At 51.8% G+C, this 15472-nt stretch overlaps 1 protein-coding gene across 1 annotated transcript in view; it reads right to left on the bottom strand.

Annotated features, from left to right (window-relative positions):
• SUZ12 (SUZ12 polycomb repressive complex 2 subunit) overlaps positions 1–15472 on the bottom strand; it is a 979834-nt gene that overhangs the window by 712581 nt on the left and 251781 nt on the right. Inside the window, exon 6 of the mRNA XM_078654391.1 lies at positions 3575–3660. Coding sequence (XP_078510517.1) covers positions 3575–3660 — 86 coding nt within the window. The remainder of the gene's footprint in view (positions 1–3574; positions 3661–15472) is intronic.

The raw sequence follows: 15472 nt of genomic DNA on the forward strand, positions 1-15472 counted from the left end.
GTGGGTCTGCAGTGCAGTTGGTTGACAATGTGAAGCCCTGCTTGAGAATTTCAATGGAAGTCCTTGAAGGCGCATTACTTTTGCCTAGTAAGTAAGCTTCAGCTGACAATGGTGTGTGTATTTGCTGAAAATTATTACGGGAAAATGAGCATACCCCTGGCATAGGGTATTATCAATTCAATAGTTGTTTTGGTGATGGAAAACTATAAAGAATGTTGCCTGGGGAGCAGATTGATTTGGTGACACGCTGCTGGATGTCTCTGGTTTCCAGGAGTTTAAAGACATTTTTCTTTATGGTCTAAGTAACGGTGTCACCAGGGAAGCTGACATGACTATTTCTGTGTCCTCCTTAATTAAGCTTTTGTTGTTACCGTGGGCATGTATAGGACGGGGGCACTTTGTTTGCTAGACCAGTTAGAGGCGAAAAGTTTAATGGAGGTGAAGGTGTGTGTGCCAAGCCTGGATAGATTGTTGTAAGAAGCTGGCTCTGTATATACTATACCAAGGAAAGGTATAGTGTGCACAGAGTCAAGTGGAACCCAAAAGGTAGGCAGACATAAAAGAAGATACCTTCCTCTCTATTTGTGGTAGTGTGGGCGAGCAGTAAGGCTTTATCAAAGGGTAGTGTTAAGCATTTATTGTACACACTCAGGCAAGAAATTATGTCTCACACTCAAAGACTGCACTCAGACCAATTTTGATTGTATAAAAATATTTAGTTATATTTTATTTTCTAGAACCAGGCCTTGTACAGGCCTTGAACAAGTACTTTGCAAGATTTATGAAGTAAATTACAGTTGAATGCAGGTTCAATGCAGTTGGTTGATTTACAGATAAACACAAGGAGATGATGGACGGAGAGCTCAAACTTTTCAGACACTCACCCCAGTCACAAATATAGGTTGAATCCATCCTCTTTCTTTAGCTCACTTCGCCACCCCAGTTCAGACCCAACTATATGCAAATCAGTCTGGACCCTGGGCCTCATGGGAACAGTCCAGCCCGAACTGCCAAGCCAGGTCATCCCTGGACAGGAAACAAGGCATCCTGGGACCGGTTTCGGGGTAACATCCCTCATCGACCAGGCTAGCTTGAATCCAGTGGCAAAGTGAGCAAGGGACCAACGTCTGGGCATACCCTGCCGACTTAGGGCGAACAAAGCAAACACAAGGAGATGATGGACAGAGTGCTGAAACTTCAGTCACTCACGTTCGCCCTAGCCTGGCTGATGAGGGGTGTTACTCCAAAACCGTTCCCAGGATGCTTGTTTCCGATCCAGGGAAGTCTTGGATTGGCAGTTTGGGCTGTACTGGTCCCATGAGGCACAGGGTGAAGACTGGTTTGCATATGGCTGGGTCTGAACTAGGGTGGCAAAGTGAGCTAAAGACTGTTGATGGATTAAACTCAGATCTGTAACTAAGTCTGGCTTAACTTAGAGGTAATGTGTAAAGTATTTACGTAGCACTTCAAATAAAGTGAAAACACCACAAGAAAAATCTCACACAAATTTAGAAAAATAGAGCAAATTTTAATAAATAAACTAAATCAACAAATATCCAATTAGTAGAACTGAAGATCTACAATTTTAAAAATTTAAGTAAATATAGGCAAAAAAACGCAAAGTGCCACTCATGACAATCTGGTTGTGCGCAACCAGGAGAAAGTCATAAGTTCAAGCCAACTGCGATGGAGTGCAAGTCGGATACAGGGACCAGGTCAGTCCATCTGAAAAGTTCATTTTCAGTCCAAAGAGTCCTGTTCAAAGAGGAGAAGGTCGCAAGGAGAAGGAAAGCATCGCGGACGGTCAGGCCAGAGCTTTGCGATGGCGCTACCCACGAGCGGTCGATGCTGTAGCACAAAGGGTCATGCTCACAGAACTTAATGTTGGCTGGTAGCGCGAGCGACAAGTTTGCGGTCACGAAGATCCAAAAAACATCAATTTAGCTCCACTTAGGCCACACCAAAAGTCCAGAAACACTTGGGGGTCAGGGGCTTACTCCAACTGGAGGTTCGCCTGGTTGGCAACTGGTTATGTCCCTGTCGCACCGATCAGGAGGCAGCAGACTAGCTCTTGGGATCACTCAGAGTGCTGGGTTCAGGTGCAGGTCCAATCCCTCTGACTGAGGTAGAAGGGCAGCAAGGCAGCAGTCTAGCACAGTGGCAGAGGTGAAGTCCTTTCATCAGCACAGCAGCTCTCCTTCCTGGAAGAGCCTCCACAGGTCCAGAGGTGTACTGAAGAGTTGGTGTCTGAGATCCAATATTTATACCAGGTGCCCTCCTTTGAAGTGGGAGAAGCTTCTAGGGGTTTTCTTTTGAACTGGACAGGTTTCATGCATTTCCTACACTGCGGTGCCATAATGAGTGTTACAGGCCCACTAGAAGCATTTAAGTTACAGGCCCTGGGCACAGGAGGTGCCACTCTACCAGGGACCTACAAGTAAATTAAATATGGGTATAAGCCAATTCTATCAGGTTTTAAGATGAAAGCATAAGCACTTTAGCACTGGTTACCAGTGGTAAAGTGCGAAGAGTCCTAAGGCCAGCAAAAACAAAGTCAGCAAAACAGCAGGGTTGAAGGCAAAATGTTTGGGGAAAACCACACCAACGATGTCGGATCTAACAATAGGAAATTAGTACCTTAGAATCTAGAGACACTTGTTTTCCCCACCTCTTCCATTTTAGCACCTTTCATAGGAGAACCTATCACTGCTTACTAAAATGGAGAAATTTTTTGTGTTGTCGCTTTAGTGGATTGTCAATTTCTCACCACTCAATAAGTATTGCATATCTGAGGTAAAAATGCTCTTCCTGTGGAGCGGTGACAACCCTCCTACGAATACAGCAGCAAACCCAGAGAAAGAGAAGACTTCTTCCCCCAACATTTTCCTCATCAGTCTATGAAACTAGTTTCTCTGTCAGTGTTGAATCTCTGTAGCGTCCTTGCCTCCACTGCAGGTCAGCAGAAAATGTAGGAACAGTACTTTAGACTTGGAAACAGTTGTTTGGTTAGGAAATCAATTTATTTCAGGTTGTAGTATAATTTTCATGTCCACTTCTCTTCAACTCTAAACTTCACAGCATCAGGTCACTGGCTAGACCCAGGCAACTGTCTATGCACATTGAGTTCTGTGCCCCTTGCAAAGCTCAGCCAGAGCACCGCCTTTACCAGACACGCTCACACTCATTTCCAAGCTGTGGTCAGGCTTCTGTAAGTGCATGTATATCAGCGCAGGTCTGATGCTCCAAACGGCACAGTAACCGAGCAGTGGCAAGTCTTAAGAATCTCCCAGCACAATGCATGCTCCTCCATTATAAAGAATGGAAAGTAGTTTAAGTTATGTTCAGTAAAGCTGACAATATGAGAGAATTATCACCTTTATACTGTCTTTTCAGCAGACAAAACTGGCAACACTGAGAACAACCATTATTGGCACTCTCTATCTCGAATAGTTTATTTTGTTGTGAGCACCTAAAACTACGACCAAGATAAAATAGAACAAATTTCCAATACTGACCTTCTTAAATTAACATTGTGATACAGCTAAACAATACCTCTTATAAGTTATACACTTACCTTTCGTTTCTTGTGGCAGACTTTTACAAGAAGCACTTCTAAAGCTACAGAATGTTGATCATTTTCAGAGTTCTGAGACAGTTTATCTGAACAAAAACAAACATTTACACATAAGAACATGATCCCTCATCTACGATACTGGGCAATTTATTTAATATAATATAAATGAAGTTATATGCACTCGGCATTATATTGAGAGCCCCAAATATAAGAGTACTACAATGAAAAAAGATATTTCTTCTTATGTTTTGAATATCTGGGTAAACATTTAGAACACATTTGAAAAATCTTCAGTATATTACTTTGTTTCTAAATAGAATCAACATTTGTAAAAAGGTTTACAAAAAAAAGAAAATATGAAAAAATGTTTGATGTGTGCACGTTTATCAACATTTGAAAAATGTATTTTGTAGAACTGTTACCAACATAATTTCTTTGCACTTTGCACATATGTACACTTACACAAATCTAAAACTGGAATGAATTCCGTAAGATAACATTGTCTCATTCTCAAAACAGTCAAATTTACTTTCAAGATGCGAGCAGTCACGACTTTCTTTTTAGGAAAACAATTTGTGTTTTCATCAATTAGGTCATTTAGGATTTTGCTGTGAGGTTATCAATGAGGTCATAGAACTTGTTCTGAGTTATAGGAGTTCATGAGCAGTGCATGATGAGAGCGGAAGCTATAGTTACTTCGGGCGCGGTGTTCCGTCTTCCTGGCTCAGCACGGCTCTTCGGTCCTTCTTTCTTCCTCGAATCTGAGGAGGCAAGGTTCAGGGTCGTCCTTAAATACTAAATTTAGGGGCATTATAGGGTGTTTTTCAGGACCTATGGTTCCCTTCCTTGGGGTGAGTACACCCCCTAGTATGCCACCCTCCAGTTGTAGGGGGGCATGAGCCTCTTCTTAATTGGTTAGGTCCCCTCATCTCCAAGATAGAGGGGACTGAGATGTGTGCTTCACCTCGCCTCCCCCACCTGAGGGGTGAGGTGGCAAAGGTCTAGCTCTGTTTTCCCACAGATTCTACCACCTGAAGTGGGGGTCAGAACTGGTGGAAACCAGTTGCTGGGGACAGCAAAAGAAGGGACAGCGTACAAAGATGGCAGGCCTTTAAAGCTCCCCCTTTCGAGGACCCAACAAAATCCTGTTGGAGGAGGCTTGACACTTCTACCCAGGATGGGCTTTGTGTCTGGGCCCAGACAGCGGAGGCGCTCTACCCAGGGGTCAAGAAACTGTCTGGTGGAGGTAAATGGTGGGTAGCCATTCAGGATTCAGGTCGTTTTTCAGGGCTCATCTCTAAGATGCCCTCTGTGTGCATTATACATTAATCCCACACAGGCTTCAATTTGGGCTTAACATGCGGAGACATTTGCTACCAAACTTCCCCGATTTTATGAAAGCCATTATGAAGATGTGGAGTACGTAATGACCAACTCCCAGACCATATATTGTTTATGGCTTTACTACAAATTCTAAGAATGGACTTAGACACTCTAGAGACGCAGTGCTCATGCCACTGTACCCTCACCTTGAGGCTATTGCACCCAGCTAGAGGGGTGACTTACCTAGGTCTCAGGCAGTGGGTTGCAGGTATGACACACAGGGATGTATGCCATGTCGACTTCACTTTTCTCTGCACCAAATCACGCAGCCTGCAATGGCAGTGTGTGAGTGTTAAGGTACAGGGCCTCTAAGGATGGAAAAATTGGTTCTGCAGCCCTTAGAGGCCTTCCCTGGTGACAGTGACCTTGGTACCCATGGTACCTTTCACAAGGGGCTTACCTGTGGCCAGAGATGTGCCAATAGTGGGTAAAAAAGGTACAGCTTTGGGAAAAAACACAGGCTCTGGGAAGCTGATTGGCAAGAGGCCCAGGGCACACCAATTCAAAAGTGCATAATGTGAGCTAACGCAGACCATTGTGAATGAGTTCCGCCCAGTTTCAGTAGATCGCACATGGCAGTCATGTTATCCGTGCAAATAAGGACCACCTTGTGCTGAATATGAATGAGGAACGACTCGAGTGCTAGCTAGACAGCCAGCTGTTTTAGGTAGTTCATGTGGAAAACCTGTTGATGGGAGTGTCCACGCAGCCTGTACAGACAAGTCGTTGTACGTGCCTTATCTTGAGATTGCGAGGGACGAATATGCAGCCCTGCTGGAATGCTTACGATGTTTGAACTATGAGGTGCATTCAGGAGGAGCACACGCCACTGCCGATCGTCCTGAACCTTTTCTTGCATGGCTGATCCAGTAGGAGAGGCTGATGCAACCGCTGGTCACAATGAAGTCGCCTTAAAAGCACTATACTCTATACACAGCGTGAAATTCACGCTGAGATGTTCCAACACTACACATCTCTATATCATTCTAAGCCGTCTGCATCGGACATCGACTCCTTCCTGTCCACAGCACAAGTTACTTACCTTCTGTAACGATATAGCTATAAGAAACAGTAGTTTGTATTAGATTCCTTACCTTAGAATACCCCCAGACGTCACACTGGATCCGGAAACTTTTGAGTAGCAGTACCCTTGCGCGTAGGTAGGCGTCGTCTGCAGCTCCGCTTCCGTCGTCGTTGGCGCCGGGATGACGGCGCCGTAGTACTTAGACGCCGTAGTACTTAGACGCCGGAGTACTTAGACGCCGCCCTTGCGCGCGGACGTCAGTTCTTATACACAGCATTTCCGCGCCAGAAAACGCAGAGCCATGATAAAAACCAACACTGGTGCCATAAAAACTATGGCCTTGTAAGAGGATGACCTTAACCCTAATTATCGGTACACAAAACGGGGAGGATGGGTGGGGCGGTAAGGAATCTAATACTAACTAATGTCTCTTACAGAGAAATCGTTACACAAGTAGTCAATCAATCAATCAAAGCATTTATATGGCGCACTACTCACCCAGAGGGTCTCAAGGCGCTGGGGGAGGGGGGTCCGCTACTGCTCGAACAGCCAGGTTTTGAGTTGCTTCCTGAAGGCGAGGTGGTCCTGGGTCAGGCGGAGGTGGGTCGGGAGGGAGTTCCATGTCTTGGCGGCGAGGTAGGAGAAGGACCGTCCCCCTGTGGTGGCTCTTCGAATGCGGGGGACGGCAGCGAGGGCGTGGCCGGTCGATCGGAGCAGGCGATTGGGAGCGTAGAAGTTGAGGCGACTGTTGAGGTAACCTGGGCCTTGGTTGTGTAGGGCTTTGTGTGCGTGGGTGAGGAGACGGAAGGTGATTCTCTTGTTGACCGGGAGCCAGTGCAGGTCTCTCAGGTGTCCGGATATGTGGCTGCGACGCGGGATGTCCAGGATGAGTCGTGCTGAGGCGTTCTGGATCCGCTGGAGTCTCTTCTGGAGTTTGGCGGTGGTTCCGGCGTAGAGGGAGTTGCCGTAGTCCAGGCGGCTGGTGACGAGGGCCTGGGTGACCGTCTTCCTGGTCTCGGTGGGGATCCACCGGAAGATCTTACGTAGCATGCGCAGGGTGTTGAAGCACGACGAGGAGACGGCGTTGACTTGTCTGGTCATGGAGAGGGAGGAGTCCAGGATGAATCCCAGGTTGCGTGCGTGGTCTGTTGGTTTGGGTGCGCTGCCCAGGGCGGGGGCAACCAGGAGTCGTCCCAGGCGGAGGGTGAGGATCCCAGGATGAGGACTTCCGTCTTGTCCGAGTTCAGTTTCAGGCGACTGTTCTTCATCCATTCGGCTACCTTTTTCATCCCTTCGTGAAGGTTGGCTCTGGTGGTGGCGGGGTCGTTGGTGAGGAAGAGGATCAGCTGGGTGTCATCGGCATAGGAGATGATGTTGAGGTTGTGCTGGCGTGCGATGGCTGCGAGGGGGCTCATGTAGACGTTGAAGAGGGTAGGGCTGAGCGAGGAGCCTTGGGGAACACCGCAGATGACTTCGGTGGCTTCAGATCTGAACGGTGGGAGGCGGACTCTCTGTGTCCTTCCGGCGAGGAAGGAGGTGATCCACTCCAGTGCCTTCTCCTGGATTCCGACGTTGCTGAGACGCTGTACTAGTGTACGGTGGCAGACAGTGTCGAAGGCCGCGGAGAGGTCTAGGAAGATGAGGGCTGCAGTTTCTCCGTTGTCGAGCAGTGCTCGGATGTCATCGGTGGCTGCGATCAGGGCGGTCTCGGTGCTGTGGTTGGCCCGGAAGCCAGACTGCGAGAGGTCGAGGGATCCGTTCGTCTCGAGGAAGGCGGCCAGCTGCTTGTTGACGGTCTTCTCGATGACTTTTACAGGGAACGGGAGCAGAGAGATGGGGCGGTAGTTTTTGAGGTCGGTGGGGTCGGCTGATGGCTTCTTGAGAAGAGCGCTGAGTTCGGCGTGCTTCCAGCTCTCCGGGAAGGTAGCGGTGTCGAAGGAGGTGTTGATGATGTCCCGCAGGTGGGGTGCAATGACAGTGTCGGCCTTGTTGAAGATGTGGTGGGGGCAGGGGTCGGTCGGAGATCCGGAGAGGATGGTGTTCATCGTGCGCATGGTGTCTTCGGTGCTGATCGGGGTCCAGGCGCGAAGGGTGGTGGTGGGGTGCGGTGGTTCGGTCATGGCGTGCGTTGGTTGAGTGCTGAAGCTGTTGTGTATGTCCGCGATCTTGTTGTGGAAGTAGGTGGCGAGGGAGTTGCAGAGGTCTTGCGAAGGGGTGATGTCGTGGTTTCCGGAGTTGGGGTTGGAGAGCTCTTTGACGATGTTGAAGAGTTCCTTGCTGTTGTGTGCGTTGTAGTCTAGTCGTTCCTTGAAGGCAGTTTTCTTGGTGGCACGGATGAGTTGGTGGTGTTTTCGGGTGGCGAGCTTGAGGGCAGTCATGTTGTCCGGCGTTGGGTCTCTGCGCCAGGTTCTCTCGAGCTCTCGGCAGTTCTTCTTGGAGCTCTTGAGTTCGTCGGTGAACCATGGGGCTTTCTTGCTGCCGGGTCTGCTGGGCGGGGTCCTCAGGGGGGCGAGGTCGTCTGCGCAGTCGCTGATCCACTTGGTGAGGTTGGTGGCCGCTTGGCTGGGGTTCGTTGCGCTGGTGGGTCGGTTCTTGCTCAGGGAAGACGTGAGCTGGTCGGCTGTGATCTTGTTCCAGCTTCTGCGTGGGACCTGTTGTTAGTGGTGGTGGATCGTGGTCCTTTTGAAGCTGAAGTGGACACAGCTGTAGTCTGTCCAGTGGAGTCCGGTGGCGTGGCTGAAGGTGATGTCCTTGCTGGATGAGAAGACGGGGTCGAGTGTGTGTCCGGCGTAGTGGGTGGGGGTGGTCACCAGTTGCTTGAGTCCGAGGTTAGCGAGGTTGTCCAGCAGGGTGGCAGTGTTGCGGTCGTTGTTGTTTTCCAGGTGGAAGTTGAGGTCCCCGAGGAGGATGTAGTCAGCGGAGAGGAGGGCGTGAGGGCTGACGAAGTCGGCGATGTCCTCGCTGAATTGTGTGCGTGGTCCCGGGGGTCTGTAGATGAGGGTGCCTCTGAGGGTGGTCTTGGGGTTGATGTGGACACTGGAACTTGTGCATCTGAAAGACACGTTAGTATTAGAATCCTTACCTTAGAATAGATACCCCAGCAATACCAACCCCGGTGGTGGGTCTGCGAACCAATAATCACTCCAGAAAGTCCTGGAGGACGGAACGGCCAAAGAAGCCATCCCTCCGGACTTGGCTGTCCAGGCAGTAGTGTCGTGCGAACGTGTGCAGCGAGGCCCACGTAGCTGCCTGACAGATGTCCTGCAAGGGGACTCCCCGGCCCAGGGCAGTAGTTGCCGCCGTGGCCCGAGTGGAATGGGCCCTCAGCCCAACAGGAGGCTCCTTCTTCGCCAAGGAGTAACAGACCTTGATACACAAGACAACCCACAGAAAGATGGTCCTCTTGTGCACCGCCCGTCCCTTCTTTGCGCCCACGTAACCAACAAAGAGTTGGTCATCCACCCGGAACTGGCGTGTGCGATCTAGATAGAACGAGATCGCACGTTTTGGGTCCAGACGGTGGAGACGCTCTTCCTCTTTTGAGGGATGCGGTGGCGGAAAGAAGGTGGGCAAGGTGATAGACTGCCCGATATGGAAGGCCGTGACAACCTTGGACAGGAAAGAGGGTCTAGTCCGCAACACAACCTTGTCCGGATGGACAGAAAGGAAAGGTGGTTTGGATGAAAGAGCCTGGAGCTCACTCACTCTCCTGGCAGAGGTGATGCAACCAGGAAAGCAGTCCTCAAAGTAAGAAGGCGGAGAGAACAGTTGTGAAGTGGCTCAAAGGGAGCGCACATCAGAAAGGTAAGGACAAGGTTCAAGTCCCACTGAGGCATCACAAACGGAAAAGGAGGGAATGTGTATGTGATGCCCTTTAGAAATCTATTTACAATAGGGGACTTGAACAAAGAAGGTTGATCAGGCAGCCTCAGAAAGGCTGAAAGGGCAGAAAGGTAGCCCTTGATAGAGCCCAGAGCAGAGCCCTGCTGGGCAAGAGAAAGGAGGAAGAGAAGAACCTCAGAAAGAGGGACAGAGAGAGGATCCACAGCCTGTGCTGTGCACCATGCCACAAATTTGTTCCACCTGCAGTTGTATACCGACTTTGTGGAGGGACGCCTGGCTGCCAGAATGATATTACAGACTTCAGGAGGCAAGTCAAATGGCCTCAACTGTCGCCTCTCAATCTCCAAGCATGGAGGTGGAGACTGGACAGGCTCGGGTGGAGGACCGTCCCCTGCTGCTGCGACAGAAGGTCCTCCTGAAGAGGCAGACGAACCGGGGGATCGACTGACATAATGAGTAGCTCGGGATACCAGTACCTTTGTGCCCAGTCCGGAGCCACAAGGATGACTTGGGCCCGGTCGCGCTTGATCTTCTTCAGCACTCTGGGCAGAAGTGGTATAGGCGGAAAGGCGTACAATAGACCGCAACTCCACTTGTGACGAAAAGTGTCTCCGAGCGAGTGCCGCCTTGGAAATTCCAACGCACAGAACTGATGACATTGCGCGTTCTCTTCGGTGGCAAATAGATCTAACCAAGGCTCTCCCCACTGCTGAAAGAGGCCTTGCGCCACGTCAGAGTTTAGACGCCATTCGTGATCCATCATGCACCGACGGCTGAGCTCGTCCGCCCTGGCGTTCAGAGAACCTGCCAGGTGTTGAACCACCAGTGTCACGTCCTGATGTTCCAGCCACTGCCAGAGGCGCAGAGCCTCCTGGCAAAGGGTCCACGACCCCACCCTGTTTGTTGCAGTACCACATGGCGGTGGTGTTGTCCGTGAACACCTGCACTACACTCCCCCGGACAGAGGGGAGGAATGCCTTCAGTTCTAGACGAATCGCCCTCAGCTCCAAAAGGTTGATATGGAGCCGGAACTCCGCCGGAGACCAGAGGCCTCTGATCTCCGGCTCTCCCATGTGGCCTCCCCTGCCCTGGAGGGACGCGTCCGTCACAACTACGTACTCCGGTTGGGGAAGGGAGAGTGTTCTGCCGCTGACCCAATCGCGGTCCGTGAGCCACCAATGCAGCTGTCTCGCAGTGCCCTCCGAGATCAGGACATGGTCGAATAGGTTGTCCTGATGCTGGGCCCACAAACTTCAGGCCCCACTGCAGAGCCCGCATCCGCCACCGGGCGTGATGCACCAGAAGGATGCAGGAGGCCATCAGCCCCAGAAGCCGCAGCGTCAACCTGACTGAGAACCGGGACAAAGGCTGAAAGAGTGGAATCAGAGCCTGAATGTCCCGAACCCGCTGTTCGGGAGGATAAACCCGAAACTGCGCCGAGTCGAGAACCGCTCCGATGAAGAGGAGCTTCTGAGAGGGGCACAGGTGTGACTTCGGCACATTGATGGAAAACCCCAACTGGTGCAGGAGTTCTGCCGTCGTCTGGAGGTGGCCGACGACTGTTTGGGGCGAGCCCGCCTTGAACAACCAGTCGTCGAGGTAGGGGAAGACTGAAACCCCTAACCTGCGCTGATGAGCTGCGACCACCGCCATCACCTTCCCGAACACCCGTGGGGTGCTAGTAAGGTCGAAGGGGATCACGGTAAACTGAAAGTGCTCGTGGCCTACGGTGAAACGCAGGTAGCGCCGGTGGCCGGCAGGACGGGGATGTGATAATAAGCGTCCTGCAAGTCCAACGCTACCATCCAGTCTCCTGGGTCCAGGGCAGCTAAGACCTGAGCCAGTGTCAGCATTTTGAACTTCTCCTTCCGGAGGAAGCCGTTGACGTTCCGTAGGTCCAAGATAGGGCATAGGCCTCCTTTGCCCTTCTTGGGTACCAGAAAGTAGTGGGAGTAGCAACCACACCCTACTTCTGGCCCAGGAACGCGCTCAATGGCCCTCTTGGCCAAGAGGGCCTTAACTTCCTCCTGCAGAAGTCGCAAATGATCCCCCCGATACGCGGTGGTATTGCGGTGGCATGGCTGGAGGGGTCGCCTCGAAGGGGAGGGAGTAGCCCCTTCGGACGATTTGCAGCACCCACCTGTCCGATGTGACAGTGCGCCAGTGGAGGTGTTGGCGAACCCTGCCCCCCACTGGCGTCACATGGGCCTGAAAACACGGACTAGGAGGGTTTCGAGGCGGAGGCTGCGGGGGAAGGTGTGGACTGGCCTCGCCGTTGTCCCCGACCGCCGCCACGGCGGTTTCCACGGCCGCCACCGCGTTGGATGTTACTCTGCAGTGCGTGGCTGGCAGCACGTGTGGGGGTGCCCCTTCCTTGGCCACGAAAGGAGCGAAAGGCACCCATTTTCTGGCGCGGGGCCGAGAGGCCCAAGGACCTGGCCGTAGCCCTGGAGTCCTTAAAGCGCTCAAGCGCAAGGTCTGCCTTGTCGCCAAAAAGGCGACGCCCATCAAACGGCATGTCCATGAGTGTATTCTGGACATCAGCCGAGAAGTTGGCGGACCTCAACCAGACATGGCGACGAATCGCCACCGTCGTTGCCATCGCTCTGCCCAGTGAGTCGTGGTATCCAGCCCACACCGGATAGAATACCGTGCTGCATCCCGGCCTTCCACATGGGCCTGGTCGAGTTTAGCCCGTACCTCCAACGGGCATTCTGGCAGCACGTCCGCGACCGTGTCCCAAAGAGAGTGGGTGTAGCGGCCCAAGAGGCATGCGGTGTTGGAAGACCGCAGTCCCAGACTCAGGGAGGAGAATACCTTTTTGCCGTACTGCTCATACCTCTTGGATTCCCTGTCAGGCGGAGCCGACGGGAATGCGGTCTGGGATTTGGAAGCCTGGATAACCAGGCTCTCGGAGGTGGGGTGGGTGGACAGGAAACAAGGGTCGCCCGGGGCCGGGCGGTGGCGTCTGGTCACGTTCCTATCTACAGGCGAACCTGTAGCGGGCCTGGACCAAGTGCCCAAAAGAACGTCTGTCAAGGCCTCATTAAACGGCAGCAGAGCCTCAGCCGAGCTTGACTGCGGTTTAAGGACCTCAGTGGGGAGGTTAGTCCTCACGGCCGCGACGGGGAGCTCAAGCCCCAAGGCCTTGGCTGCTTGCGTCAACACCACACTGTAGGTTGCCCCCTCCTCCGTAGCCACGGTAGGAGGGGAGACGAAACCAGTGTCTGGCGAGGTGTCCAGACCACTGGCATCCCCAAGTCCACCTGTCAAGTCCTACTGGGACTGACACTCCCGTGTCAGAGGGTCCTCAGACACCTCCCAATACTCCTCATCACCCATCTCCTGATACTCAGGGTTGTCATTTGATGGGGCCGGTTCATTGAAGTAAAACTCCCCAATTGACGTCGAACCGGATCGAGGGAGGCATCGGGGACGGCGCCGCCCGAAGATGGCGCCGGAGGTGACACCTGAGGAACAAACGGCGGTGAGGTCGTCAGGTCAACCGGCGACGACCCGGATCCAGAAGCGGATCCAGTGGGGCCCTGCGGCGCCGAGCCCGAAGGCGCCGGCGGCGTCGGGCCTTAGCACCCGCCGGCGTCGGGGCCAATGCACCCGACCCGCTAGGGCCCCCAGACGGGTCCGCTGGGCCCAAAGGCACCGCGGAGCCCGCCGGAGGAGTGAGGGACTTCATGGCCATGAGGAAGCGCTCGATATCCGGCGTCGCTTGCTGCCCCGGGACCGGAGGGTATGGGGCAGGACGCGACGCACGTGACTCCGATGGAGCCGCGTGGGCGGTGTCACCCGAACCCCCGGCCGCGTCGCACAAGCGTCGGGGGGAGTCGGAAGAGCGATGACGTCTCTTCGACTTCTTGTGCTTACCTGACGACTTCGAACCTGAGGAGTGATGTCGACTCCCGGAGCTATGATGGCTCCGACCCCGCGACCGGTCCCTCGACCTCCGGGACCTCTCGCGGCGCGGGCCGACTGCCGGAGCTCGAGTCGCTTGCGGGACCGCCCCCGCCTAGCTTTCGAAGTCAGGGCCCGACTGGGCAGGTCTTGTCGTCGTGGTCGACGCCGAGACAGTGGAGGCACCGGCGGTGAGGGTCGGAGACCGACATCAGGCGGTCGCAGTCCTCCCAGGGCTTAAAACCTGGCATCCCTACCGGCACCGTTCGGAGTCGAAGACTCAAAAATGATCAAAAGGGATCGTAAAAAGTGTAGTCAAAAAATTACTACGGTACCACTTTTTCCGGATCTGCGCTGCTCGCGCGGAAAAAAGGACTGACGTCAGCGCGCGGAGGCGGCGTCTAAGTACTCCGACGACGTCATCACGGCACCCACGACGACGGACGCGGAGCCGCAGACGACGCCTACCGACGTGCAAGGGTACTGCTACGCAAACATTTCCGGATCCAGTCTGACACCTGGGGATATTCTAAGGTAAGGAATCTAATACTAACCTGTTTCTTTCAGATACTTTCATTACTCTATTATTTCCGTTTTTCCTTCTGTAACACCACTTAAAAGTCTGTAACCTGGTCCTGAAGATGACTTGAACGGATTACAGGTCAAAAAGCCATCAACCACCCAGCACAATGTTTTGTGCAAACTCTGTGGTTCACCAAATTATCTCCTCTAAATTCTTCTAAGTGAACCACTAAAAATGTTTTGAGATATGGACATTGTTACCTTTGTGCCGTTTTTCGCTGTTTCACTTGAGACTTGCACCATTCACCTAGTTTTTCAAGAGCACACATATGCACAAGTTTGCACAGGTTACACATACATTTATTGTGATATAGTGCTGTCATTGTTTTTTCCACTTAGTTTAAATATAGGCTGCTCTTCGCATTTGTTGCAACAGCTATTAATGCTTACCAGTCATCTCCTTCTTGCAACTAATGTGCATGTTTTCAGACATTGTCTTTTATTATTACCTGTTGAGACGTTATTTGGTATACACGCTAAGCACCCAGGTCTCAACTGGGTCTAGGGTAACCTCCTATGGTCTGTTGTCATAAAATCCTACAGCACCACAAGATGAAAACTGATTGTTAGGGTAATGTTTTTCGTTTGCAGCATGTATAGCTAGCTGTAGACCAAATGCTGTGCATAGCTTAGTAGAGGCTAGTGACATGTATAAAACACTTCAGTACTGTCTGCCAGGGTTGTGGGTCTAGGTCGACTTGTGTATCTATAATTGTGAGTGAATATATGTAGAGAAGACCAAGTTGCAGCTCTGCGAATTTCAGCCAGTGGAATGTTCCTCAGAAACGAAAATCCACTAGAACTCCTTTCCGTCATGTGATATGTCCTCTGGGGCAGAGCTTAAAGTGTGTTAGGTCTTGGCATACTTGCATACATTTGACAATCCACTTATAGAACCCTGCCTTTGAAATGGGCTTGGCCTATTGAGGTTGTGTAAATGTAACAATTAACTTTGTGGTGATATATTTTTTGCTAGATCTTGGCACTTGTTGTGAGAATAGAACTATCTTTGGATGCCTGCATAGCAGAGTGTCCTCCATGAGAATGCTTGCAGATCACCAACTTTGCTAAGTGGGGTGACTGTCACAAGAAACAAAATAAAATTGGCACGGAAGGAAGTTGGGAGAAAATTACTCTCTTAAGACCCTCCATAAATG

This window comes from Lissotriton helveticus, chromosome 7, assembly GCF_964261635.1.
Source record: "Lissotriton helveticus chromosome 7, aLisHel1.1, whole genome shotgun sequence".
Taxonomy (NCBI): domain Eukaryota; kingdom Metazoa; phylum Chordata; class Amphibia; order Caudata; family Salamandridae; genus Lissotriton; species Lissotriton helveticus.